General features: G+C 52.8%; 1 protein-coding gene across 1 annotated transcript; it reads right to left on the bottom strand.

Moving 5' to 3' along the window:
* FBLIM1 (filamin binding LIM protein 1) lies at window positions 1–27,173 on the bottom strand. The gene is made up of 8 exons (XM_025362117.1): window positions 27,098–27,173; window positions 20,419–20,688; window positions 16,146–16,339; window positions 15,099–15,201; window positions 13,495–13,664; window positions 8,977–9,155; window positions 7,252–7,369; window positions 1–917 (listed from the first exon to the last, which is right to left on the bottom strand). Exons 2-8 carry the CDS (start codon window positions 20,666–20,668, stop codon window positions 804–806), a joined length of 1,128 nt encoding a protein of 375 aa, XP_025217902.1. The 5' UTR covers window positions 20,669–20,688; window positions 27,098–27,173; the 3' UTR covers window positions 1–803.

Genomic DNA, 27,173 nt, shown 5'->3' with positions numbered 1-27,173 from the left:
TTTTTAATAAAAACAGGGTTTCCCCATATTGGCCCAGGCTGGTCTCAAACTTCTGACCTCAAGTGATCTGCCTGCTTTGGCCTCCCAAAGTGCAGGGATTACGGGCATGAGCCACCACGCCCAGTCTAAAAAGCACTTTTTTTTTTGAGACAGAGTTTCCCTGTTGTCATCCAGGCTGCAGTGCAATCTCACTGCAACCTCTGCCTCCCAGGTTCAAGAGATTCTCCTGCCTCAGCTTCCCTAGTAGCTGGGATTACAGGCACCTGCTACCATGCCCGGCTAGTTTTTGTATTTTTAGTAGAGACAGGGTTTCATCATGTTGGCCAGGCTGGTCTTTCCTGATCTCAAATGATCCACCCACCTTGGCCTCCCAAAGTGCTGAGATTACAAGCGTAAGCCACCCTGCCCAGCCTCTAAAAAGCCCTTTTTAAGGAACCTTGGAGTTGTTCCTCAAATAGCTCAACCCTGCAAGCCAGGCTGGTCCCAGCACCCCTACCAGACAGCTAGTCAGTGAGAAGGGTCCAACTTCCCCCAGCTTTTCCCCGGAAGTGGGGTGGGGTCAGCAGGGAATTCTGGGGGTGACGCTTATAGTCCAGGAGCCTTCTGATGCCCAGAGGGTAGAGGAGGAGTGGAAGGCCTGGGGGTACTCAGCCCCACTGTATCCTAGACAGGCTAGGCCGACTTGCAGGCTGGTCCCCACGGAGGCTCAGAAGGAAAGTGTGCAAGAGCAGGTCAGGAAGGGAAACCAACTCAGGGAAGGGCCCCAGCCAGGGCTAGTGGTCCGTTCACTGCCCAGCAGGTACTCAGCAGCACCCCGCAGCACTCCGCTTCACGTGGCACGGCTTGCAGAAGAGACGGTTGTTCAGGGGGTAGCAGCCTTGGTCCGTGGGCTCAACAGACAGGAGGATCCTGCAGTCCTGAGGAGACAAAGACACATGTGGACCTGCCCTGGGCCTGGGCGCTGCCTGTACAGGGGAGGGACTCACTCGGCGTCTGCCGAATAAACCAACTACATGAGTGGATGTACTTCCTAAGCGGGAGGAAGGAGGATGCTCGTTGCTGCCCTCCCAACACCTGGGCCAGGTCTCCATCAGGGAAGATGAGACACAGGCACACAGGGAGGCTTTAATCCACATGGAGGTGCTGGAGAGGACATTCACCAACAGGAGAACTAAGGACACCTGAGGAAGTCCCCTGAGCGTTCAGGAAAAGCTGGGGCTAGAAGGGCCTTAATAACCCCTTCATTATTTTTTAAAATGTGTTTTTATTATTTATTTTAAGACAGAGTCTTGCTCTGTCGCCCAGGCTGCAGTGCAGTGGCACGATCTCAGCTCATTGCAACCTCTGTCTCCCGGGTTCAAGTGATTCTCCTGCCTCCTGAGTAGCTGGGATTACAGGCATGCGCCACCACACCCAGCTAATTTTTGTATTTTTAGTAGATACGCAGTTTTGCCATGTTGGTCAGGCTGGTCTTGACCTCCTGACCTCAAGTGATCCGCCCACCTTGGCTTCCCATGTTGGGATTACAGGTGTGAGCCACTGCGCCCAGCCTCAACAGTCCTTTTAGAACATAAGTTCTGTGAGACAGGAACCCTGTTTATGGCCAAGTCCCCAGCCCACCCCAGCACTGGCAGCTATGGGTATCTGCTGATGAGTGTCTGGTCCAGTCCCTTCATTTCACAGGAGGGATACCAAGGTCCAGGGAGGAGTAGGCTCTGCCCCAGGTCACACAGCTGGTTCTGGAGCTGGGACCAGACCAGCACAAACATTAATATTTTCCTTTTCTTTTTCTTTTTTTATTGAGACGGAGTCTCACTCTGTTGCCCAGGCTGGAGCGCAGTGGCGCGATCTCGGCTCACTGGGAGCTCTGCTTCCCAGGTTCACACCATTCTCCTGCCTCAGCCTCCCGAGTAACCGGGACTACAGACACCCGCCAGCACGCCCGGCTAATTTTTTTTTTTTTTTTTTTTTTAAGTAGAGACGGGGTTTCACCAGTTAGCCAGGATGGTCTTGATCTCCTGACCCCGTGATCCGCCCGTCTCGGCCTCCCAAAGTGCTGGGATTACAGGCGTGAGCCACCGTGCCTGGCCAACATTAAATGGTGAGATGTGGTGTGGGCAGTGCATGGAAACCCATCTTCTTCTTAGGTAACAGCACTCAACTCCTCCAGGCTGCTGTGTTTCAAGAGCCTCACTTTTTTTTTTTTTTTTTTTTTTTGGAGATGGAATCTTGCTCTATTGCCCAGGGTAGATGGCTAGAGTGCAGCAGCACAATCTCGGCTCACTGCAACCTCTGCCTCCTGGGTTCAAGTGATTCTCCTGCCTCAGCCTCCCAAGTAGTTGGGACTGCAGGCGTGCGCCACCACACCCAGCTAATTTTGTTTTTCGAGACGGAGTCTCACTCTGTCGCCAGTGTGGAGCACATTGGTGCAATCTCAGCCCACTGCAACCTCTGCCTCCCGGATTCAAGCGATTCTCCTGCCTCACTTTCCCGAGTAGCTGGGACTACAGACACACACCACCACACTCAGGTAATTTTTGTATTTTTAGTAGAGATGGGGTTTCACCATGTTGGCCAGGATGGTCTCCATCTCTTGACCTCGTGATCTGCCTGCCTCAGCCTCCCAAAGTGCTGAGATTACAGGAGTCAGCCACTTCACCTGGCCTAATTTTTGTATTTTTAGTAGCAACCGGGTTTCGCCATGTTGGCCAGGCTGGTCTTGAACTCCTGAATGCAAGTGATCCATCTGCCTGGGCCTCCTGAAGTGCTGGGATTACCAGCATAAGCCACCGTGCCTGGTCAAGAAGCCTCATCTTCTGACACATAACTTCTGGACTCCAAATGCCGACTTACTACACCACCCTTGGCCAAGTCATCAAGACCACTGTGGGGGTTTATTCCCTTCCTGACTTCCTGGCTCAGGAAAGTGCCAGTCACTGCTGGACTCATTAGGACAATGGTGGGGATAACAGCATTTAAACTTCCTCATTGGGCTTTCAAAATGCACTATCAGCAGGACTTTGAACTATAACCAACAAAGACAATGTAATTACGCAGCAATTTATCAACTTCTCTACCCAGCTCCTTTGACAACCTCAGTGAAAATAGTCTTTGGGTCCCAGTATCTGTTTACATAAGTGGGAGTGAACAAGTCTTTCGAAATACTCATCGAGTAAGAGATCTGCTCTGGGGCTCTCCACTTAGGTCCCCCCCATAAAAGTTGCCACCTTGTCACCATCACCGGAGAAGACAGAAGCTTCAGTGACAAGGAGCCGGCAGTAGAAGGGGTGGGAGAGGATTTCTGAGCCTCCTCAGCAGGACTGACTATGTAATTTGTAGGATCTTGGACAAAATAAAAATGTGGGGCCCCTTGTTCAGAAATTAAGAATTTTGGCCGGGCGCGGTGGCTCAAGCCTGTAATCCCAGCACTTTGGGAGGCCGAGACGGGCGGATCACGAGGTCAGGAGATCGAGACCATCCTGGCGAACACGGTGAAACCCCGTCTCTACTAAAAAATACAAAAAAAAAACTAGCCGGGCGAGGCGGCGGGCGCCTGTAGTCCCAGCTACTCGGGAGGCTGAGGCAGGAGAATGGCGTAAACCCGGGAGGCGGAGCTTGCAGTGAGCTGAGATCTGGCCACTGCACTCCAGCCCGGGCGACAGAGCCAGACTCCGTCTCAAAAAAAAAAAAAAAAAAAAAAGAATTTTGGCTGGGTGTAGTGGCTCACGCCACCCAGCACTTTGGGAGGCCAAGGTGGGCGGATCACTTGAGATCAGGAGTTTAACACCAGCCTGGTCAACATGGCGAAACCCCATCTCTACTAAAAATACAAAAATTACCCGGGCACGGTAGTGCGAGCCTGTCATTCCAGCCACTCGGGAGGCTGAGGCAAGAGAGTTGCTTGAACCTGAGAGGCAGAGGTTGCAGTGAGCCGAGATAGTGCCACTGTACTCCGCCTTGGGTAACAAAGTGAGACTCAGTCTCTGGAAAAAAAAAAAAAAAAAAAAATTAAGAATTTCAGGCTGTAGGTAGTGGCTCATGCATGTGATCTCAGCACTTTGGGAGGCCAAAGTGAGAGGATCGCTTGAGCCCAGGAGTTCAAGACCAGCCTGGGCAAATTTTTGTAGAGAAGTCATCCCTATAAAAATTTTAAAAATAAAAAAATTAGCTGGGTGTGGTGGTGCGCACCTGTACTTACAGCTACTCAGGATGCTAAGGTGAGAGAACTGCTTGAGCCCAAAATTTCAAGGCTACAGTGAGCTATGATTACACTACTGCACTCCAGCCTGACTCCAGTCTCTGTCTCTATTAAAAACAAAGGCCGGGTGCAGTGGCTCACGCCTGTAATCCCAGCACTTGGGGAGGCTGAGGCGGGCGGATCACGGGGTCATGAGATCGAGACCATCCTGGCTAATACAGTGAAATCCCATCTGTACTAAAAAATACCAAAAAAATTAGCCGGGTGTGGTGGCAGGTGCCTGTAGTCCCAGCTACTCGGGAGGCTGAGGCAGGGGAATGGCGTGAACCCGGGAGGCGGAGCTTGCAGTGAGCCGAGATCGCGCCACTGCACTCCAGCCTGGGTGACAGAGCGAGACTCCATCTCAAAAATAAATAAATAAAAATAAAAATAAAAACAAACAAAAAAAAATCAAGACTTTAAAGAGAGCAATAGCAGAACTTTAAAGCTAGCATAGGACCCTTCTGATTGCCAAGTCGCATGTGACAACACCTGGGCCCTTCTTCCTGGGACAACTGCACCAGTTTCTAATCAGCTCGCCCATCTCAGCCTGACCCCTCTCTGCAGCCTGAAGTCCAGACTCTCTAGCCTGGCACCGCAGCCCTTTCCTTCAGTCTGGCCTCAACATTAACCATAACCCCAGCCCTCTACACTCCAGTCACATCTACAGACTTCCACTTCTGGCCAGGAGCAGTGGCTCATGCCTGTAATCCCAGCACTCTGGAAGGTTAAGGCAGCTGGATCACTCGAGGTCAGGAGTTCAAGACCAACCTGGCCAACGTGGTGAAACCCCATCTCTACTAAATACAACAATTAGCCGGGTGTGGTGGCGCATGTCTGTAGTCCCAGCTGCTCGGGAGGCTGAGGCAGGAGAACCGCATGAACCCAGGAGGTGGAGGGTGCAGTGAGCTGAGATCGCGCCACTGCCCTCCAGCCTGGGTGACAGAGTGAGATGCCATCTCAAAAATAAATAAATAAATAATAAAAACAATTTAAAAGAGACAATTTCTAAGTGAAAAAGTAACATTCAAAAGAGTTGATCTAGGCTAGGTGCAGTGGCTCACGCCTGTAATCCCAGCACTTTGGGAGGCCGAGGCAGGCACATCACCTGAGGTCAGGAGTTCGAGACCAGCCTGGCCAATATGGAGAAGTCCCATCTCTACTAAAAATATAAAAATTAGCTGGGCGTGGTGGTGGGCACCTGTAATCCCAGCTACTCAGGAGGCTGAGGCAGGGAGAATTTCTTGAACCAAGGAGCTGGAGGTTGCAGTAAGCCAAGATCGTACCACTGCACTCTAGCCTGGGAGGCAGAGTAAGACTGTCTTAATAAAAAAAAAAAAAAGGCCGGGCACAGTGGCTTATGCCTGTAATCCCAGCACTTTGGGAGGCCGAGGTGGGCAGATCACCTGAGGTCAGGAGTTTGAGACCAGCCTGACCAACATGGAGAAACCACGTCTTTACTAAAAATACAAAAAATTAGCCGGGTGTGGTGGTGCATGCCTGTAATCCCAATTACTTGGGAGGCTGAGGCAGGAGAATCCCTTGAACCCAGGAGGTGGAGGTTGCGGTGAGCCGAGACCGTGCCATTGCACTCCAGCCTGGGCAACACGAGTGAAACTCCATTTCAAAAAAAAAAAAGGAAAAGGAAAAGACGCTTCCACTTCCTCTGATTCTTCAGGCTTGCTTATGCTACTCTGGATTTTTACAGCTCTTTTCCTCTTTCTGGACTTCTTCTCCCCTCTATCTGGCAAACTCCTCCTCATCCTGCAAGGCCCAGTCAAGCATTGCCTCCTACATGAATGCCTTTGATTCTACCACCCTGGTTAGACCAGCACTGCCTTTTGTATGCCAATGCTGATTTATTTTTTATTTCATTTTTTTTTTTAAGGTGGAGTTTCACCATGTTGCCCAGGCTGGTCTTGAACTCCTTAGCTCAAGTAATCCACCCATCTCAGCTTCCCAAAGTGCTAGGATTGCAGATGTGAGCCACTGCAACAGGCCCCCAAAGCTGATTTCTACATTCTCTTGCCTGGCACCCGGAAAAGGTACGTGGTGTAGATCTGTCCAGCATCCTCTTCTCCCTTCCTCCGGTTGTAGCAACCCCTCTTTTTTTATGTGGTTCTGCCTCCCTGGCCCCATGGGTTATCAATCCTAGCACCCAGCCACAGTGACTGGCCCTGAATGGGCATGTGACCCTAGCTGGGGTGATTAGAGGCCTTCTAGGGACAGTCTGGCTTCCCTGGATGTGGTGTGCTCTGTCTTTCCCCTAGGGTTTCTAAGCCAGGGAGATGTAAACCTGGGCCACCTCTGCCCATGCACTGTGCCCCACCTCCCCACAGAGAAGGCCAGCCCACAGGCAGCAAAAATGAAGCAAACACATAAAAAAGGCAGAGCCAAGAGATGGAAAAGAGGCCGGGAGCGTTGGCTCATGCCTGTAATCCCAGCACATTGGGAGGTGGAGTGGACGGATCACCTGAGACCCACCTGGCCAACATGGTGAAACCCCATCTCTACTAAAAATACAAAAACTAGCCAGGTGCGGTGGTGCATGCCTGTAATTCTAGCTACTTGGGAGGCTGAGGCAGGAGAATTGCTGAACCCAGAAGGCGGAGGTTGCAGTGAGCTGAGATCATACCACTTCACTCCAGCCTGGCAACAAAAGTAAGACTATCTCCAAAAAAAAAAAAGAAAGAAAGAAAGAAAGAAAGAAAGAAAGAAAGAAAGATGGAGAGAGTCCTGATACCATCACTCAATACCATCAGTGATCCCACCACCATTAGCCAACAGATTCTCTTTTTTATAGAAAGCAACTTGAGTTTGGTTTCTTATCATTAATGCAAAGAGTTGATAATAGACTATAGTTGTATTTCCAGCATCTTTTGTTTCTCCTACCGGACAGTGAGCAATTTGAGAGTACAGCCCCCACCCTGACCTGTCCCCATGTCCAAGCGACCCAGCCAAGGGCCTGGCAATGCAGCGATGAAATATTATTAAACCACCTGGGCTCTACTTACCTCACACCTATAGCAATTTTCATGGAAGTTTCTTCCCATGCACTCGATTTTGAAGGCATCTTTCCCATCCCGAGGAATGATGGGATTTTCACAGATGCTGCAGACGGGGGCGAATTTCCTAGAAGCAAAGAAACCCATGCTTGGGAGGCGTTCATGCCACAACCACATAAATTAATTAGCTGTCAGAACTCGGGCTGGCTGGTGTTCACCTCCTGAGCAATTTCAGTCCCGTTGCTATGGGACTGCACTAGCAGCTATAAGCAGAGATGTCTATTTCTTCCTGGCAGGAGCAGGTGGAGAGACCTGTGTAATGAGACCTGGTTTTCCAGGATCACTGGAGATTGCCTGAATTGAGAACTGTGTTCAGTGGGGCTGGGACCCATCTCATCTTTTTTTTTTTTTTTTTTTTTTTTGAGACGGAGTCTTGCTCTGTCCCCCTGGCTGGAGTGCAGTGGCGCGATCTCGGCTCACTGCAAGCTCCGCCTCCCGGGTTCCTGCCATTCTCCTGCCTCAGCCTCCCAAGTAGCTGGGACTACAGGCACCTGCCACCGCGCCCGGCTAATTTTTTGTATTTTTAGTAGAGACGGGGTTTCACCATGGTCTCGATCTCCTGACCTTGTGATCCGCCCGCCTCGGCCTCCCAAAGTGCTGGGATTACAGGCGTGAGCCATCGCGCCCGGCCGATCTGTCTTTTTTTTTTTTTGAGACGGAGTTTTTTGGCTCTTGTCACCCAGGCTGGAGTGCAATGGCACAATCTCTGCTCACTGCAACCTCTGCCTCCCAGGTTCAAGCGATTCTCCTGCCTCAGCCTCCCGAGCAGCTGGGACTACAGGCAGGCGCTACCATGCCCAGCTAATTTTTGCATTTTTAGTAGCGACAGGGTTTCACCATGTTGGTCAGGCTGGTCTTGAACTCCTGACCTCGTGATCCGCCCACCTTGGCCTCCCAAAGTGCTGGGATTACAGGTGTGAGCCGCCGTGCCCAGCCAGTACTTCTTTCTTAAGAGGCACATCTGTCTCTCCCCTTGAGTGGTGAGCAACTCATGGGCAGGGATTGAGTCCAACAGATGTGTCCCCACTGCGTCATTCAGCTCCAAGGGCAGACCCAGAGGTCTGGGGTTTCAGAGCAGGGCCCGAAAGTCAGGTCCCTGAGGATGTGCATACTTACCAAGAGTTTCAATACTTACCTGTGGAGAGACTTTGGGTACTTAGCTGCTGTGTGCCTTGGTTGGTAAAACAGAACCCTTAATAGTACCTGCCTGTGACATTATATATATTTTTTAGTTTTTTGCTTTGTTTTGCTTGAGATGGAGTCTAGCTCTGTCGCCCAGGCTGGAGTGCAGTGGCACGATCTCAGCTCACTGTAAGCTCCACCTTCCAGGTTCACTCCATTCTCCTGCCTCGGCCTCCTGAGTAGCTGGGACTACAGGCACCCGCCACCAGGCCTGGCTAATTTTTTTTGTATTGTTAGTAGAGATGGGGTTTCACCGTGTTAGCTAGGATGGTCTCAATCTCCTGAACTCATGATCCACCCACCTCAGTCTCCCAAAGTGCTGGGATTATGGGCATGAGCCACCGTGCCCGGTCCAGCCCTGTAATATTCTTTATAATAAACCAGTAGACAGGAAACTCTGGCCTAGCACCCAGGACTCAGGCTCGGCTCCTTCATCCTGCTTGGATCTCGCCCTGTCCCTGCACCCCACCTGGTGCCAAACCCCTCTCGTACCTGTAGAAGTCATCCAGGCAGTACACCTCGTTCTGGCTGCCCAAGGCAAAGCTCTCATCCCCAATGCACCGGGCGCAGGTCACACACGTGAAGCAGGAGGGGTGGAAGGCCTGGCCCAGGGCCCTGATGATGTGGTCCTGGACCACTTCGCCACACTTGCCGCACTTCTCCAACGTGTCCTGGGACAGAGGCCACTGCCAGAGTCATCCACGGCACACCCACTCCAACCCACAAGGGTCTCTTCTTCTGGGAGGCTGCCCTCGGGGGCCCAGGAATTGGGAAGTACAGGAGAGGACTGCAGACAACCTGTAACTATCGCCCAAAACCTCCACCATTGCTTATAACAAATTGAGCTTAGCCTTGCATCCTTGGCTTACTGCAAGGAATACTGCCCTGATGCCCTGATGCTATGACTGCATTTCTTGTTACTGGGATATGTTTAAGGTCAGGGTTCACAGAGCTCATAGGAGAAACTTCGCTTAAACCTCAGGGTCAGGAAAAGGAATTCTCAGGAGAATTGGGTGCTTTTATCATATAGATGAGAAGCCTTGAAATTCTTTCCCTTTTCCATTTGGCCACTTGGAAGCTCAGAGCCAAATTCCACATTTCATATTTCTAAACCATTATAGGGCTTTTTTGTTGTTATTTGGTTTTTGTTTTGTTTTGGGACAAAGTCTCACTCTGTTACTGAGGCTGGAGTGCAGTGCCCCAATCTCAGCTCACTGCATCCTCTACATGAGGTTCAAGTGATTCTCATGCCTCAGCCTCCTGAGTAGCTGGAACTACAGGTGCATGTTACCACGCCCGGCTAATTTTTTGTATTTTTTGTAGACATGGTGTTCCACTATGTTGGCCAGGCTGGTTTTGAACTCCTGACCTCAAGTGATCGACCTGCCTTAGCCTCCCAAAGTGCTGGGATTATAGGCGTGAGCCTCCCTGTCTGGCCTCCTCACACACAGTGGGTCGTAACATTCCCTTTGATCTCGTCTTACTTTCTATTTTGATTTTCCTTCTGTTTGGATGTCTTTATTTTACATATCATAGTATTATTGCAGTCTTTTACAAATTGTTTTATTGTTGGAAGAACACTTAACATGAGATCTACCTTTTTTTTTTTTTCTGAGGCAGAGTTTCACTCTTGTCACCCAGGCTGAAGTGCAATGGCGCAATCTTGGCTCACCACAACCTCGCCTCCTGGGTTAAAGCAATTCTCCTGCCTTGGCCTCCCAAGTAGCTGGGATTACAGACATGCACCAACACCCAGGCTAAGTTTTTGTATTTTTAGTAGAGACGGGGTTTCTCCATGTTGGCCACGCTGCTCTTGAACTCCTGACCTCAGGTGATCCGCCTGCCTCGGCCTCCCAAAGTGCTGGGATTACAGGCATGAGCCACTGTGCCCAGGCTTTTTCTTTTTTTTGAGATGGAGTCTTGCTCTGTTGCCCAGACTGGAATGCAGTGGTGCGATCTTGACTCACTGCAGCCTCCGCCTCCTGGGTTCAAGCAATTCTCCTGCCTTAGCCTCCGGAGTAGCTGGGATTACAGGCATGCACCACTGTGCCTGGCTAATTTTTGTATTTTTAGTAGAGACAGGGTTTTTCCATTTTGGTCAGGCTGGTCTCGAACTCCTAACCTCAGGTGATCCGCCTGCCTCGGCCTGGCATGAGCCACGGCACCCAGCCAGTTAATATAATTTTATATGATGCCTTTAAGAAGAAATGTGCCAGGCAAGGTGGCTTATGCCTGTAATCCCTGGACTTTGGGAGGCCAAGGCAGGCGGATCTCCTGAGGTCAGGAGTTCCAGACAAGCCTGGCCAACATGGTGAAAACCCCTGTCTCTACTAAAAATACAAAAAAAACAAAAACAAAAAAAACCCAACCAACCAACAAACAAAAAAACCAGCCGGGCATGGTGGTAGGCACCTGTAATCTCAGCTACTTGGGAAGCTGAGGCGGGAGAATCACATGGAATTTTTCAGTGCACCTATATCATTGCGGTCTATAGGTATACATACATTCTCTTTAAAAACACGTTTTAATAAAAAACCACTATTTTAAAAGAGAGGTGGAGTCTTGCCATGTTGTCCAGGCTGGTCTCGAACTCCTGACCTCAAGTAATCCTCCCACCTCAGCCTCCCGAAGTGCTGAGATTGCAGGTGTGAGCCACCGCGCCTGGCTGGTATATATGCATTCATAGAAGCTGCCTCAAATTCCTCCTGGAATAAGGAGTAATGATAAAGAGACACCTGAGGCAGGGCAGTGGGCCTCCCTCTAGCATTTCCACCTTTTCTCCTGGACATGCTGTCTCTCCTTCCTGGCTGTGCTCCTGTGCATTTTACCTTGACCCCACCTGGACAGATGTAGGGGCATCTCCCACTCCCACCCTCCCTCTCATGGGCACGGCCCTTCTCTCCCCAGCACACTGATCAAGTCTTCCTCTTGGCTGCTTTCAGCTAGACACCCCTCCTCACCCCTCCTCCCCCAGTGTCTCAGCCCTGAGGGACACTCCCCCATCATGTTGATGGGGTCACAGGGACACAGCAGGGAGGGCCTGGCTCCTCTCTCCTCCCACAGTGCCTCACTGGTGGTGAGCCTGGGATTGGATTGTTTGGATTCTTCTGGAGAGTCTCAGCTCCAAATACTCTAACCCCTCAAATCAGCTGTTTTCAAACTTCTATATGCGTGAGAATCACCTGAGACACTTGCTCAAAATGCTGATTTCCAGGTGTGGCCTACACACATACCCAGGGGATGTGGCTGTGGGTGGTCGCCACCCTTGACATGCCACCACAAACCATCCAAGAGTTAGAAATTCCAGTATGCTGGCATCCCAACTGGCTCTCCCAGATGGCACTTGGTACCCGGAAGCAACACAGATTCTGTGAGATCAAACATTGGAACCTTGTGGCTCTAGGGGAGATGGTGGCAAGACTGATGGCAGCCTCCAGAGCCACATGGGTGTGGAGTAGAATCCCAGTTGCTTGGCCATCTTATGTGACCTCGTGTGGTAGCTAAGAGATGCCCCCAAAGATATTCAGGTCCTTATCTCTGGACCCCGTGAACGTCACCTTGCCCGGAAAAAGAGGCTTTCACATGGGATAAGTTAAGGATCTTTTTTTTTTTTGAGACGGAGTCTCACTCTGTCGCCCAGGCTGGAGTGCAGTGGCACGATCTCGGCTCACTACAACCTCCACCTCCCGGGTTCACGCTATTCTCCTGCCTCAGCCTCCCAAGTAGCTGGGACTACAGGCGCCCGCCACCACGCCCAGTTAATTTTTTATATTTTTAGTAGAGATGGGGTTTCACCATGGTCTCGATCTCCTGACCTCGTGATCCCCGCCTCGGCCTCCCAAAGTGCTGGGATTATAGGCGTGAGCCACTGCGCCCAGCCAAGTTAAGGATCTTAAGATGGGGGAGATTATCCTGATTATCCAGGTGAGTCCTAAATGCCATCACAGTGTCCCTGTAACTTGACACAGGGGTGGCAATAGGGCCGCTGAAGCGGGATGCTACACTGCTGGCTTTGATGGCAGAGGAAGGAGTCAAGTAGAATGCAGCTTCAGAAACTGCAAAAGGGGCCGAGTGCAGTGGCTCACACCTGTAATCCCAGCAGTTTGGGAGGCTGAGAGGGTGGATCCCTTGAAGTCAGGAGTTTGAGACCAGCCTGGCCAAAGTGGTAAAACCCCATCTCTACTAAAAATACAAAAATTAGTCGGGCATGGTGGCAGGCACCTGTAGTCCCAGCTACTCGGGAGGCTGAGACATGGGAATCGCTTGAACCTGGGATGCAGAGGTTACAGTGATCCGAGATTGCACGACTGCACTCCAGTCTGCATGACAGAATGAGTCTCTATCTCAAAAAAAAAAAAAAAGAGGCTGGGTGCGGTGGCTCAGGCCTGTAATCCCAGCACTTTGGGAGGCCGAGGCCAGTGGATCACGACGTCAGGAATTCAAGACCAGCCTGGCCAAGATGGTGAAACCTCGTCTCTATGAAAAATACAAAAATTAGCCAGGTGCGGTGGCAGGTGCCTGTAATCCCAGCTACTCAGGAGGCCGAGACAGAAGAATCCCTTGAACCTGGGTGGCAGAGGTTGCAGTGAGACGAGATCGTGCCACTGCACTCCAGCCTAGGCGATAGAGTGAGACTCCGTCCCCCACCCCAAAAAAGAAGAACTAAAAAAAAAGAAATTGCAAAAAGCAGAGATGTGGGTTCTCCCTCAAGCCTGCAGACAGCACAACACCTTGGTTTTGGCCCAGTGAAGCTGATATTGGACTTCTGACCTCCAGAACCAGGATAGAATAAACGTGTATTGTTGGAAGTCACCAAGGTTGTGATCTCTTAAAGGCAGCCCTAGGAAACTAATCGCCTTCACTGGGCTCCTTTCTGAGCCTCAGTTTCCTCATCTGTGAAAGGGGTCAATAGTGCCTACTTCCCAGGACTGTATGGGGAATGAAATGATATAACATATTCTAAGTGCTCAGCTCAGTGCCTGGCACCCAGAGGTCTGCTGCAGGGGTTACCTGGTAGCAGGGTTCGCAGAGGGGTCGCCCATCCTTCTGGTAGAAGCTCTGTCCAGCCAGCTGGCGGCGGCAGGTGCGGCATGTAAAGCACTGGGCATGGTACTGCCTTTTCATGGCCTCCACAGCCAGCTCTCGGGGGGACACGGTCTTGTGGCAGAAGGCACAGATGTCTGGGGTAGGGAAGACACAGGCCATTACTAGCCCAGCCTGCGAGGACTGTACCCAGGCACCACCCAGAACATGCCCAGGTACCTGAGGCTCTGTCTCAAACCCTGTAAATTCCTCAAATGACAAATACAGAGGGTCATGAGGAGCATTAAAAAGGAATCTGAGTCAGGTGTGGTGGCTCATGCCTGTAATGCCAGCACTTTGGGAGGCCAAGGTGAGCAGATCACTTGAGTTCAAGACCAGCCTAGCCAACATGGTGAAATCCCATCTCTACTAAAAATACAAAAATTAGCTGGGCGTAGTGGCATGCCCCTGTAGTCCCAGCTACTCATGGGGCTGAGGCAGGAGACTCACTTGAACCTAGGAGGTGGAGGATGCAGTGAGCCGAGATCGTGCCACTGCACTCCAGTCTGGGTGACAGAGCGAGACTCTATTTCAGAAAAAAAAAAAAAAAAAAGGAATTCTGGACAGCAGTTTCAGGACAAAGGGATTGTTGGCTGCCTCGACCTCCCAAAGTGCTGGGATTACAGGCATGAGCCACTATGCCCAGCCAGGAGCCACTTTATTTTATTTTATTTATTTGTTTTTGAGACGGAGGCTCACTCTGTCACCCAGGCTGGAGTGCAGTGGCATAATCTCGGCTCACTGCAACCTCTGCCTCCCGGGTTCAAGCAGTTCTCCTGCCTTGGCCTCCCAAATGGCTGAGATTACAGGCACACACCACCACGCCCAGCTAATTTTCATATTTTTAGTAGAGACAGCGTTTCACCATGTTGGCCAGGCTGGTCTTGAACTCCTGACCTCAGGTAATCCACCTGCCTCAGCCTCCCAAAGTGCTGGGATTATAGGTGTGAGCCACCACGCCCGGCCAAGAGCCACTTTATATTCTGATATGTGACCAGCTCTGAGATGTACGAAGGAAAGAAAGTGAACAGCAGAAGGGCCTAGTTTGCTGCTTATGGAAAAATGGGAGGAGGGAGTGGGTGGACACATATTTGTATTTGCTCGTATGTGCACAGTGTCTTTGGCAGGATACATGAGAGCTCAATGACAGAGGACGCCCATCAGGAAGGAAACTGGGTGGTAAGGGGATGGGGCAGGTTGCAGGCTTCTCACTGTGTCCCCACTCATGCTGTTTATTTTGCACCGTGTGAGGGCATTAGGTATTCAGAAAATAAAATAAAGAGACAAAATTTCAAGACATTTTTGTTATCGTAGCAAACTGTGCAGACTAACATTTTAAATAGAATTTAGGTATAAAGGGGAAAAGGCTAAGGCAACACAAATTAAATGGATGCCCACCTACAAAGTCCATCATTGTAACATGAGCTGGGGTGGGGATGGGAAGGGGCGTCCTCACTCTCCTGGTTTCAACCTGGAAGCCCATGCTGGCCCCATGAGATCCCCCCAGAGTCCTCCCAGCCCTGTGCACCCACCTGTGGACGCCTCTTTCTCAACAGGTTCTGCTGGGGGAGGTGGCAGCTCTTCCTCCATGGGCCTGAGGGGACCAGGCTGGACTGAAGGTCCCTCCGCTGGGGCCTGTGGGGATGCAGACAGGGAGTCACCCAGTAGGGACCCCAGGCAACCCTCCCAGCTCTGTTCCTCTTCTGGGTGGCAACGGGTGCAATTAGCCACATTGCACTGAGAAGGAAACCGAGGCCCAGGGAAGCAAGGGACCTGCCTAAGTCTCTCAGCAGGAAGGTTGCAGTGGCAGCTGACTGGGGTCCCTTGATCAGCCACTGCTCCTCATCCTACTTAGGACTTTTCTGCAACCAGGCTTCCCCGTGGATGCTGGACTGAAGTGGACTAAGCCCTTGGCCTGTGATGCCCCCCATTTCTACACAACCTCTGTTAAGGGCCCAGGGTTAAAAAAACAGGTTCCTGGCCAGGCGCAGTGGCTCACACCTGTAATTCCAGCACTTTGGGAGGCCCAGCTGGGTGGATCACCTGAGGTGAGTAGTTCGAGACCAGCCTGACCAACATGGTGAAACCCCACCTCTACAAAAAGTACAAAAATTAGCCAGGCATGGTGTGGGTGCCTATAATTCCAGCTACTCAGGAGGCTGTGGCAGGAGAATCACCTTGAACCTGGGAAGCGGAGGCTGCAGTGAGCCAAGATCATGCCACTGCACTCCAGCCTGGGCGACAGAGCGAGACTCCATCTCAAAACCAACCAACCAAACAAAAACCAGGTTTCCTGTGCAGCCTAAGGGATTTACGTCAGACTCAGGAAAATGTCTTCCTCAGAGCTGAAGGGTGTGTCTGCGGCGGGTGGAGCGGGGAGGCAGTGGCAGCCCTCTCCAGGGACCATGAAACGCTTGACCAATTTTTACCTGCTGAATAGGGACTTCTGAGAGCTTCAAAGACGGACTGCCCTCGAGCAGAAGAATGCACCAGACAAAGTCCAGGTTTAGAACCCCTGAATGCCCAGACTCCCTGTCCCTCAACCCAGAAGACCAAGGGATTGCTGGGGAGGGCAGTACCTGTGGTGGGGGCGGGGGCGGGGGTGGGGACAGGTGCAGCTGCTGTAAGTCTGCAATGAGTGAGGTCCCCATTGGAGCAGGAGCCTCCTCTTCAGAAGGTAGGAGCACCGGAGGGGGCGGTGGAGGGGGCGGGAGGAGGTCCAGGTCAGGAAGCACATCCTCACCATCCAGGACAGGAGGAGGGGGTGGGCATCCTGCAATGGGGGAGGAGAGAGGGCTGGTCAGAGCCTCCCAGGTGGACCGGGGAGGGTTTTACTTACCCACATGGGCACAGGGAGGGTAGCCGAGGGCTCGGGTTGGGGTCACCCCGGCCTGGGTTCCATCTCTAACTCTGCCACTGATTTGCTGTGTGTCCTTAGGCAAGAAACTTAATCTTAGGCCAGGAATGGTGGCTCATGCCTATAATCTTAGCACTTTGGGAGGCCGAGGTAGGCAGTTTGCTTGAACCCAGAAGTTCAAGAGCAGCCTGGGCAACATAGTGAAACCTCAACTCTACTAAAAATAAAAAAAAAAAATGTAGCCAGACATGGCGGCACAGGCCTCTAATCCCAGCTACTTGGGAGGCTGACATGGGAGGATCACTTAAGCCCAAGAGGTTGAGGCTGCAGTGAGCTTAGATCACACCACTGCACTTCAGCCTGGGAGATAGAGCCAGACCCTGTCTCAAAAAAAAAAAAAAAAAAAAAGGCCAGGTGCAGTGGCTCACGCCTGTAATCTCAGCACTTTGCGGGGCTGAGGCAGGCGGATCACCTGAGGTTGGAAGTTTGAGACCAGCCTGACCAACATGGAGAAACCCCGCGTCTACTAAAAATACAAAATTAGCAGGGTGTGGTGGCGCATGCCTATAATCCCAGCTACTGAGGAGGCTGAGGCAGGAGATTCGCTTGAACCCAGGAGGCAGAGGTTGCCGTGAGCTGAGATTGCACCACTGCACTCCAGCCTGGGCAACAAAAGCAAAACACCATCTTAAAAAAAAAAAAAAAATTAGGCTGGGCGTGGTGGCTCACACCTGTAATCCCACCACTTTGGGAGGCTGAGGCGGGCAGATCACCTGAGGCCAGGAGTTTGAGACCAGCCTGGCAACCATGGTGAAACCCCATCTCTACTAAAAACGCAAAAATTAGCTGGGTGTGGTGGTGGGCGCCTGTAGTCCCAGCTACTCAGGAGGCTGAGATAGAAGAATGGCGTGAACCCGGAAGGCGGAACTTGCAGTGAGCCAAGATCACGCCACTGCACTCCTGCCTGGGCGACAGAGCGAGACTTTGTCTCAAAATATACATGTATATATACACACACACAAAAATTAGCTAGGCTTGGTGGCGAGAGTTTGCAGTCCCAGCTCCTTGGGACGCTGAGGTGGGAGGATTGCTTGAGCGAGGGAGGTTGAGGCTACAGTGAGCTGTGATCACGCCACTGCACTGCACTCCAGCTTGGGTGACAGAACAAGACCCTATCTTGGAAAAAGTAAAAAAAGAAATGCAAATTATGGGGCCCCACGGCAGATCTGCTGAATCAAGAAATACTTGGGGCGGGACCCAGCAGCTGTGCTGGAACGGACGGTGGCTGTGTTGGTACAGGCCCGGGTGACGCTGCTGCTGACTCAGCGGAAGTGTGAGAACCAGACCCTGATGAGCTCACGGAGTCAGGAACCAGGTGTTGGAGAGGTAGTATAAGAGTGCTGTGGCCTCTCCCAGTGCCTGCCTCCTGGTGCAGGGCCCACAGGCTGTGATGGGCGGGCAGGAATTCAAGAGAGAAGGAGGGGGACCTGAGGCCCCAGGGCAGGTGGGAAGAAAGGGGGTCCCAGACCTGCTCGAGGATGACTCTGAAAGGACAAGCACTAGGCAGACAGCAGATGGCAGCCTTCGGTGTAGACGGTTTCAAGCAGCTGGCAGCATCCCCAGGGCCTGGGGCCAGCCTTTGTGTCAGACCAGGCACATGACCAAGCTGGTCACCTAAAACTTACTTCACTTCAGGGAGACTGAACCCCAAGATCCCTGTGCTCTGTTTGAGGGTATCAAATTGGCAGACGAAACGGCCGGCCAGCCATGCTGACCAGTGACAGGCCAGTCCTTCCCAGGCAAGTTTGATCTTGTTCCCACACTCCCAAGATCCTCTTCCCATAATCCCAACAACCATGAAAATGCCCCGGAAATGCCAGGCGCCACTGCACTCCAGCCTGGGCAACAAGAGCAAAACGCCATCTAAAAAAAAAAAAAAAAACTTAGTCTGGGTGTGGTGGCTCACGCCTGTCATCCCAGCACTTTCGGAGGCCGAGGCAGACGGATCACGAGGTCAGGAGGTCGAGACCATCCTGGCTAACACGGTAAAACCCCGTCTCTACAAAAAATACAAAAATTAGCTGGGTGTATTGGTGGGCACCTGTAGTCCCAGCTACTGAGGAGGCTGAGACAGGAGAATGGCGTGAACCCGGGAGGTGAAGCTTGCAGTGAGCCGAGATCGTACCACTGTACTCCAGCCTGGGCGACAGAGTGAGACTCTGTCTCAAAAAAAAAAAAAAAAAAAAAAGAGAAGAGAAAAGAAAAGAAACAAAGAAAATGTCCCAGAAATTCTGACATCTAGTCTTATTATTTCCCAGACTTCCTTGCCCACCCAGAAGGGGCACATATTTTTGTTTCCAGTTGGATCCTATGTCCTGATGTGTGAATTTTGTCAAGATGGCCCTCCTATACATCGAGGTAGCTGGGAGGAGCCTGTGTTCTTGGGATGCGAGATTAGGAAGGAAAGATCAACGTGGGAGTATCCGTCACAAGGAGGAAGCACGTTCCATGGAAACGTATGCGCACTCAAACCCACGTGGCCCCTTTTCTTGATCCCTTTCTGGCTTCCTGTAATCAGCACTTCCAACTGATCGCTAGCTGATTTCTATGACAGACAGGGCTGCCCCAGCCCTGCTCAAGGACAGCAAGACACCTGACTAGGCACCTGGAAGACTCCAGGGACTGCTACCCTGGGCTGGCCTCTTCCCCTTAGCATCTCAGCTGGTACCCTGTCAGATGATGACCCACCCCCTGCCCCAGGGCCCTGGGCTGTCACCCTTCCTCACTCCTGCCCCGCCCGACAGCTGAGACTTTCCATAGGAGACACAGGGAAGAGGACTGGAAGGTTCCCTGTCACCATGGCAACGGGGCCAGTCCGACCAGGCCCAAGGGAATGGAACACTCATTAGTGCTGTGTTCATTTTGTGACTGATGGTCACATCCACACACACATTTCCACTTTCCAGAAGAGGACGCTGAGGCCCAGAGCAAGGAGAGGGCTCACTCCGCTCATACAGCAAGAGAACAGCAAAGCCCACGAGAAAACAAAGGCACTTTAAAAGACCCTTCACCCACCAAATTCCCTCCTGCCTCAGGGCCTCTGCACCGCCCCTCAGACTTCACCTCCCCCTGGCCAGCTCCATGCTGTCATTCAGGTTTCAGCTGAAATGTCACCTCTTCAGAGAAGCCATCCTGAGCACCCTATGAAAAGCTGCCCCTCGGCCAGGCACAGTGGCTCACACCTGTAATCCTGGCACTTTGGGAGGTCGAGGCGGGCAGATCACCTGAGGTCAGGTGTTCGAGACCAGCCTGAACAACATGGCAAAACCCTGTCTCTACTAAAAATACAAAAATTAGCCAGGCATCGTGGTGCGTGCCTGTAATCCCAGCTACTCAGGAGGCTGAGGCTGAGGCAGGAGAATGGCTTGAACCTGGGAGGTAGAAGTTGCAGTGAGCTGAGATTGCACCACTGCACTCCAGCCTGGTGACCGAGTGAGACTCTGTTTCAAAACAAACAAAAAAGCTGCCCCTCCTCACCCCTCCACCATGCTTCACATGAGAGCGCATGTGTCTGCCCGACATCAGACATCGTATCTTCATTATGTGTGCTCCCCACACTGGGATGGAAGCTTCGTGCAGGCTTAAAACCTTATGTCTCAGCACTTTCCGTGTGACATGGACAAGGCTAAACACTCTACATACGTATTAACTCATTTAATCCTCATAACCACATTCCGAGGGAGGTACTATCTTTATCCCTGTTTTACAGATTAGGAAACTGAGGCACAAGAGGTTAAGTGGCCCGCCAACATCACCCAGCTGAGAAATGGAGAAGCCAGGGTTCACACCCAGGCAACTGGGTTCCAGAATCTGCCTGGCACTTAGTAGGCACTCAATGAACGAACAAATGAATGAATGAATGATGCTGGAGCCTGCCCCTTCCTCCCCACCTCTGCCTCTGACCTGGTCTTCCCCAAAGTCCCTTCCGCTCTTACCTCCATTGGAAAGCTGCAGAGGTGCAGCTGGCACTGTGGTTGCAGCCTTGCCAGGGGGTGTCCAGGGGCTGGGCCTCCTCGCCAAGCCAGCCTCGGGTGTCTTCACTGGGGCAGGAGCCACCCAGGGGCGGCCACGCCGGGCCTCACAAACCGCCTGCCTCACTTCCTCCGCCACAGCCACATCGCGGCGCGGGGGTGCCAGGGTGATAAAGACAGACGATGCCACCCTCTTCTCAGGCTTTGAGGCCATGGCTTCAGCTCCTGGTGTGGCTAGGGACAGAGTGGGGCATGGCACGGGATTGCCACCTGGACACACAGACACCCTCCCCCGAGAGGCAGAGAGCCTCCCTCCTCCCAAAAAGACAGGTCAGCCACCCTACCGCCCCAACAACTCAGTCCAGCACCCAGCCCAGCCAGAGAGGGGGTGGGGGTGTCCTGCTGGGGAAGACAGGGCCCACCAGGGGACTTGGCCACGGGGTAAGACCCGGAAATCCTGACTGCCCCTCGCCCGAACCTGCACACCTAGGGAAGCAAAGGGCGGCCCTCACCAATGATCACTTTTCCTTGTCTAACACCTGTGAGAAAGGAACAGCTCCTTCAGCTCCCAGCCCCAGCAGGGCTGACTTCTGTTCCCAGCCTGGAGTCCCGCCTGCCTGCTGGGCCACACCCCAAGTGACCTCCCTCACCTGGGATCAGATTCTCCTGGAAGGGCTAAAGTCCTGGAGGTTCAGGCTAGCTCCACTTTGGAAGGGAAAGAGAACAGATCGGGATCTGTCAGGGCGTCAGGGCTGGGCTCCAGTGGCGGAGTGGGCGGGGGCAGTGAGAGCTGCCCTCACCAAGACCTGCTCTGCCCTGAGCACATTATCCTCATTAACTCATAAACACTCACAAGGTGGCTGTGGGGCAAGCACTATCACCACCTACCTAACACATCAAGCAATTAAGACTAAGAGAGAAGTCACCTGTCCAGGGTCACACAATGGTGAGGTAGCATTGGAACACAGAGCCCATGCTCTTGGCCACTTTGCTCTGCTTTGCCCTTTCCCAGCCCTGCACACGAGCCAGCACCCTCCTTGCTTGCTTTCTAGTACTGGAATCTCTCACTCCACCCAATCTCCAAAACCTGGGTCCTGTTTCAGGCCTGGGCAGTGGGCAGGGGGCAAGGGCAGAGATGGGGAGGTTCCATGGCCTCTGGTCTCACCTCCTAACCCTGATCTTTCTAGAGCATCAGTCTCTTTCTCCTTTACTCAAAAGCCTTCCATGGGCTGGGCATGGTGGCTCACAGCTGTAATCCCAGCATTTTGGGAGGCTGAGGCAGGTGGATCACTTGAGGTCAGGAGTTCGAGACCACCCTGACCAACACGGTGAACCCCCCACCTCTACTAAAAATACAAAAATTAGCCATGCGTGATGGTGGGCACCTGTAATCCCAGCTACTTGAGAGGGTGAGGCTTGCTTGAACCTGGGAGGCCGAGGTTGCGATGAGCCGAGATTGCAACACTGCACTCCAGCCTGGGCAACAGAGCAAGACTCTGTCTTAGAAAAAAAAAAATGGTGGGAAGTGGTGGCTCATACCTGTAATCCCAGCACTTTGGGAGGCCGAGGCAGGTGGATCACCTGAGATCTAGAGTTCGAGACCAGCCTGGCCAACATGGTTAAACCCCATCTCTACTAAAAATACAAAAATCAGCCGGGTGTACTGGCGGGCGCCTGTAATCCCAGCTATTTGGGAGGCTGAGGCAGGAGAATCACTTGAACCTGTGGGGGTGGAGGCTGCAGTGAGCTGAGATGGTGCCATTGCACTCGAGCCTGGGCAACAAGAGCGAAACTCTGTCCGAAAAAAAAAAAAAATGCATTGCTCTCCACCACCTCAGGATGAAGTCCAACTGCGGCGGCCTCAGCCTCTTTGAGCCCCTGGACCACTTGCCCTTCCTATGTCCTCTCTCTTGCCTTGTAGTGTTTCTCCTGTGGTTTTCCTCTCCTGCCCCCATAGGGTGAATTTCAGCTTTCTCTTAGAGGCCCAGCTCAAACATCACCTCGTCCACAAGGCGCCCCCTGATTCCTGGCCCTCTCCAAGGGCGGTTTCCTGCTGCCAAGGGTGAAAGAAAGTGATGACAGCCCCAGGGCAGGACAGGCTGGCTCACAAGCTCACTATCAAGGCGTCTGACCTTCAGCGGTGTCTGCATTCTTTGTGTGTCTAGAGGATAGCTCAGAGTGCAGGCATCAAAGCACAGATCCAGCTGGGTCGGTGGCTCACACCTGTAATCATAGCACTTTGGGAGGTGGGCGATCACTTGAGGTCAGGAGTTTAAGACCATCCTGGCCAACACGGTGAAACACTGTCTCTACTAAAAATACAAAAATTTGGCCAGGTGTGGTGGCTCATGCCTGTAATCCCAGCATTTTGGGAGGGCAAGGTGGATGGATCACGAGGTAAGGAGTTCAAGACCAGCCTGGCCAAGATGGTGAAACCCTGTCTCTACTAAAAATACAAACATTAGCTGGGCATGGTGGCGGGCGCCTGTAATTTCAGCTACTCGGGAGGCTGAGTCAGAGAATTGCTCAAACCCGGGGGGCAGAGGTTGCAGTGAGCCGAGATTGCACCACTGCACTCCAGCCTTGGCCACTGAGCAAGACTCTGTCTCAAAAAAAAAAAAAAAAAAAAAAAAAAAAAAAAAAAACAAAGTTAAAAAGGGCCCCCAGGGTTTTTTTTTTTTTTTTTTTCTCGAGTAGGGAATAAGGAGTAGGAAGGAGGACTGTGGGGGTGGCCCCCCTGAGCTGCACATTCACTGCCCCAAGGCTGCAGTCTCTAGCTGGTCTGGGTGGCTGGCTGGATCCCTGCCTCCTTCCTTCCTTTGGACAGGAAATGACTTTCCCTCCCTTTGTTCCCACTTTTCTCCACTTATCTAACTGGATCTGTGATTCACTCTGTGGGCGGGGGGTGGGGGTTGGGGGGGGAATTAGCCACGTGTGGTGGCATGCACCTGTAGTCCCAGCTACTTAGGAGGCTGAGGCAGGAGAATCAGTTGAATCCTGGGAGGTGGAGGTTGCAGTGAGCTGAGATTGCGCCACTGCACTCCAGCCTGGGTGACAGTGTGAGACTCTCTTTCAAAAAAAAAAAAAAAAAAACATCAGAGAGCATGGTGGCACCCTGATACCCTGATGTCAGGAAAAGGACATTATTTCCCATCTCTCAGGTAGTTCCTGCTGACAGGAGCCTCTCTGGCCAAGGCTGAGGTGGGGCCACAGGTGGGAAAGCTGGGCGTCCAGTGAGCCCACCAGATCTCACCAGGCACCCAATGCCCGTACCCAGGGCTAAACATGTCTCCTTTTCTATCTTACTCTTCAGGTTTCCCTCCTTATCTCAAAGTGCACTGGCCACTTTGGGTTCTCAGCCAGTGATGGGTGATAATAAAAACAACAACACGTGCTCCTAAATTCCTGTTAAGTTGGTTTATGTGTTTGGCTAAAATATATAGCTCAGTCTGATAATAAAATATCTATTCTGAGTAAGAAACCAATATATTAGGAAAGAGCTTCAAAACTTATTTAAAAGTACTTCTCTTTTGCTTCTGGGTTTGGAAATGATGTCTGGAAGTATGTATGTTTACGCTGGCTGTCTCAGGCTTTAGTTTTATACTTTGTTATAAGTTTAAGAATCTATTTTTGTCAGCCAGGCACGGTGGCTCATGCCTGTAATTCCAGCACTTTGGGAGGCTGAAGCAGGCACATCATGAGGTCAGGAGATCGAGACCATCCTGGCAAACACGGTGAAACCCCGTCTCTACTAAAAAATACAAAAAAAAATTAGCCAGGCTTGATGGCAGGTGCCTGTAGTACCAGCTACTTGGGAGGCTGAGGCAGGAGAGTGGCATGAACCCGAGCTTGCAGTGAGCCGAGTTCGTGCCACTGCACTCCAGCCTGAGCAACAGAGCGAGACTCCCTCCCAAAAAAAAAAAAAAAAAAAAAAAAAGAATCGGCCGGGCGCGGTGGCTCAAGCCTGTAATCCCAGCACTTTGGGAGGCTGAGACGGGTGGATCACGAGGTCAGGAGATCGAGACCATCCTGGCTAACAGGGTGAAACCCCGTCTCTACTAAGAAATACAAAAAAACTAGCTGGGCAAGGTGGGGGGCACCTGTAGTCCCAGCTACTTGGGAGACTAAGGCAGGAGAATGGTGTAAACCCGGGAGGCGAAGCTTGCAGTGAGCTGAGACCCGGCCACTGCACTCCAGCCTGGGCAACACAGCGAGACTCTGTCTCAAAAAAAAAAAAAAGAATCTATTTTTGTATTTTTGTTAACAATGTTCAGAGTGCGTGCATGTGAGATTTAAAGAAATACCAAACAACTCACTGATAAGGCACTTATCTCGTGCCAGGCCCTGTGCCAAGTGCTATATGTGCCTCAAAACTCACCAGCCTCTCAATCTAGCTGCAAGAAAGGCCCATCCTGCCCCCACTTCGTAGATGGACCCTGTGAGGTTCCAAGAGGTTAAGTGACTTTCCCAGGCCATCCATGGCACTCAGAATTCTAATGGAACATCATCCAAAAGTCCCCAGACACACTTTTCCTTCCTCGGGTAGCACAAGGTCGCCCAAGTTCCCAGGCCTGTTCTCACTCTAGAGTGGCCCAATCCAGACCAGAAATCTTGTGGTCCGCACGTTCCAGGCTGGTCCCCAGGGGCTGCTGTGGGCCTTCCGGATGGCCCTCCGCCTCCTCCCACCCAGCCCTGACCCTTCCTCCACTCCTCCAGGAAGTCGGATCTGCCTGGTTTCTCGGAAAATGTCCAGCACTGAGGCCAGATGTTCACAGCTGGGCAGCCCCCATACCTCCCAAGAAGTGACTGTAGGGACCTCAGGCCCCAGGGGGACTAAGCTGGGGAGTTTCAAAGCCCTGTCAATCCCATCAGGAAAGGGAGCCCTGGCTTCCCCCCGGTCCCACTGCCCCCCATTCAGCTGGGAGCAGGCCGTAAGTTCCCCAGGGCAGTGTCCCAGTCAGTCGCGCCCAGGGGACCCTCCGCCCCCACTCTTCCTCCCCCAGAGAGCGAATCACAGATCCAGTTAGATAAGTGGAGAAAAGTGGGAACAAAGGGAGGGAAAGTCATTTCCTGTCCAAAGGAAGGAAGGAGGCAGGGATCCAGCCAGCCACCCAGACCAGCTAGAGGCTGCAGCCTTGGGGCAGAGGATGTGCAGCTCAGGGGGGCCACCCCCACAGTCCTCCTTCCAACTCCTTATTCCCTACTGGAGAAAAAAAAAAAAAAAAAAAACCTCTGGGGCCACCTCTAAGTTTTGTTCTTTTTTTTTTTTTTTTGAGACGGAGTCTTGCTCTGGCCCAGGCTGGAGTGCAGTGGTGCAATCTCGGCTCACTGAAACCTCCGCCTCCCAGGTTCAAGCGATTCTCCTGCTTCAGCCTCCGAGTAGCTGGGATTACAGGCGCAAGCCACCACACCCGGCTAACTTTTGTATTTTTAGTAGAGACCGGGTTTCACCATGTTGGCCGGACTGGTCTCCAACTCCTGACCTCAGGTTATCCGCCCGCCTCGGCTTCCCAAAGTGCTGGGATTACAGGCGTGAGCCACCGCGTCCGGCCAGCTTGTTCTTTAATGACTGAATAAAGCAGTGTACCTTTGGGTACGGAATTAAACTTAGGCAGAGGCGGCGGGGACAGTACCCCAACCCCTCCCACCTTGCAGCTTAGGGGAGGGATTCCCTCAACCTCTCTCCCACCCCAGGGAAACAGAGGAGGTAGAGAGCTGGGTTCACACGGGGCCCCACTTCTTTCCTGCGGGGTGACCCCGAACAGGTCACCGAAACTCTCTGGTCTCGTTTTTTTTCATAAAGTGAGAATGAGTGTGTCCCTAGGGCGCTGAGAGTATATATAAAGAAAGAAGACTCAGGGTCTAGGCCCTTGGAAGGGGCAAAGAGAAGGACAGCTGGTTAGGGAGCGGCTGAGCGGGAGAAGCAGCTGGGCTCGGCTGGGGGTGCCTCCAGGACCCGGACAGAGCCTACACCTTCATTAAGAGCAGGAATCTGGGCGCGGCCCCAGCCTCTCCCCGGGGTCCTCTGGCTTGGGCGGGAGGTGAGGGGTAGGGACGGCGCCAAGATCGCCCCAGGGCACACACCTAGGGATCGGCCATCTCCACACCTTCTCAGCCCCCGACAGGCGCGTGAGGCCCAAAGAGGAGCAGCCCCGGGGCCCGTCCCTCCCCTTGCCGGACCCTGGTTGGGAAAGGGGCCCAGAGCTCCCCGGGGCTCCGGAAACGCGGGACCCTCCGCAGGCAGCCGAGCAGGGCGGCCGCCGGGGTCACCGCGGGGCGCCGCCGGGGCTTTAATTGGATCCATGTGCGGGACTCCGGCCCTTTGTGCGGGAGCTTCCGCCCAGCGCGTCCGGTCCCCGGCTCCCGCTCCCGCTCCCGGGCTGGGACTTGGCCCTCCGCCACCCTCACTGAGCCCTCGCCCCGAACCTGCCGACCCCCCGACTCCAGGGACAGCGACCAAGAGACTGGGACGCAAAGGGAGTGATGACCGCACCCCCCACCCGCAGGCCCCTCCAGGGGCGCCGCGCCAGGGGTCCCGGCTGGGGACAGAGCAGGCTCCGGCCGAGCGCTGCCCGCGCTGTCACCTGTGTGCACCGGGGGCAGGGACGGAGGGACGCGACCCCCACCCACCCGGCCGGCTTACCTGGGCCGCCAGCGTCCCGGCGGCTCCGATCCGACGCCCGCGACAGCGGAGCCCGGAGCCGCGGGGCCTCCCGCCC

The sequence above is a fragment of the Theropithecus gelada genome, chromosome 1, assembly GCF_003255815.1.
Source record: "Theropithecus gelada isolate Dixy chromosome 1, Tgel_1.0, whole genome shotgun sequence".
In the NCBI taxonomy this organism is placed as follows: domain Eukaryota; kingdom Metazoa; phylum Chordata; class Mammalia; order Primates; family Cercopithecidae; genus Theropithecus; species Theropithecus gelada.
The sequence above is the reverse complement of the archived record's forward strand: the minus strand, read 5'-3'. Positions and strand labels throughout refer to the sequence as shown.

Bases quoted from the DNA above. Each gene is read 5' to 3' on its own strand.
- FBLIM1 (XM_025362117.1), bottom strand. From the start codon at position 20,668: ATGGCCTCAAAGCCTGAGAAGAGGGTGGCATCGTCTGTCTTTATCACC. The intron at 16,340-20,418 runs GTAAGAGCGGAA...CCCCCATTGCAG, and splicing joins TCTGCAGCTTTCCAATGGAG to GATGCCCACCCCCTCCTCCT. The intron at 15,202-16,145 runs GTACTGCCCTCC...GCATCCCCACAG, and splicing joins CGCCCCCGCCCCCACCACAG to GCCCCAGCGGAGGGACCTTC.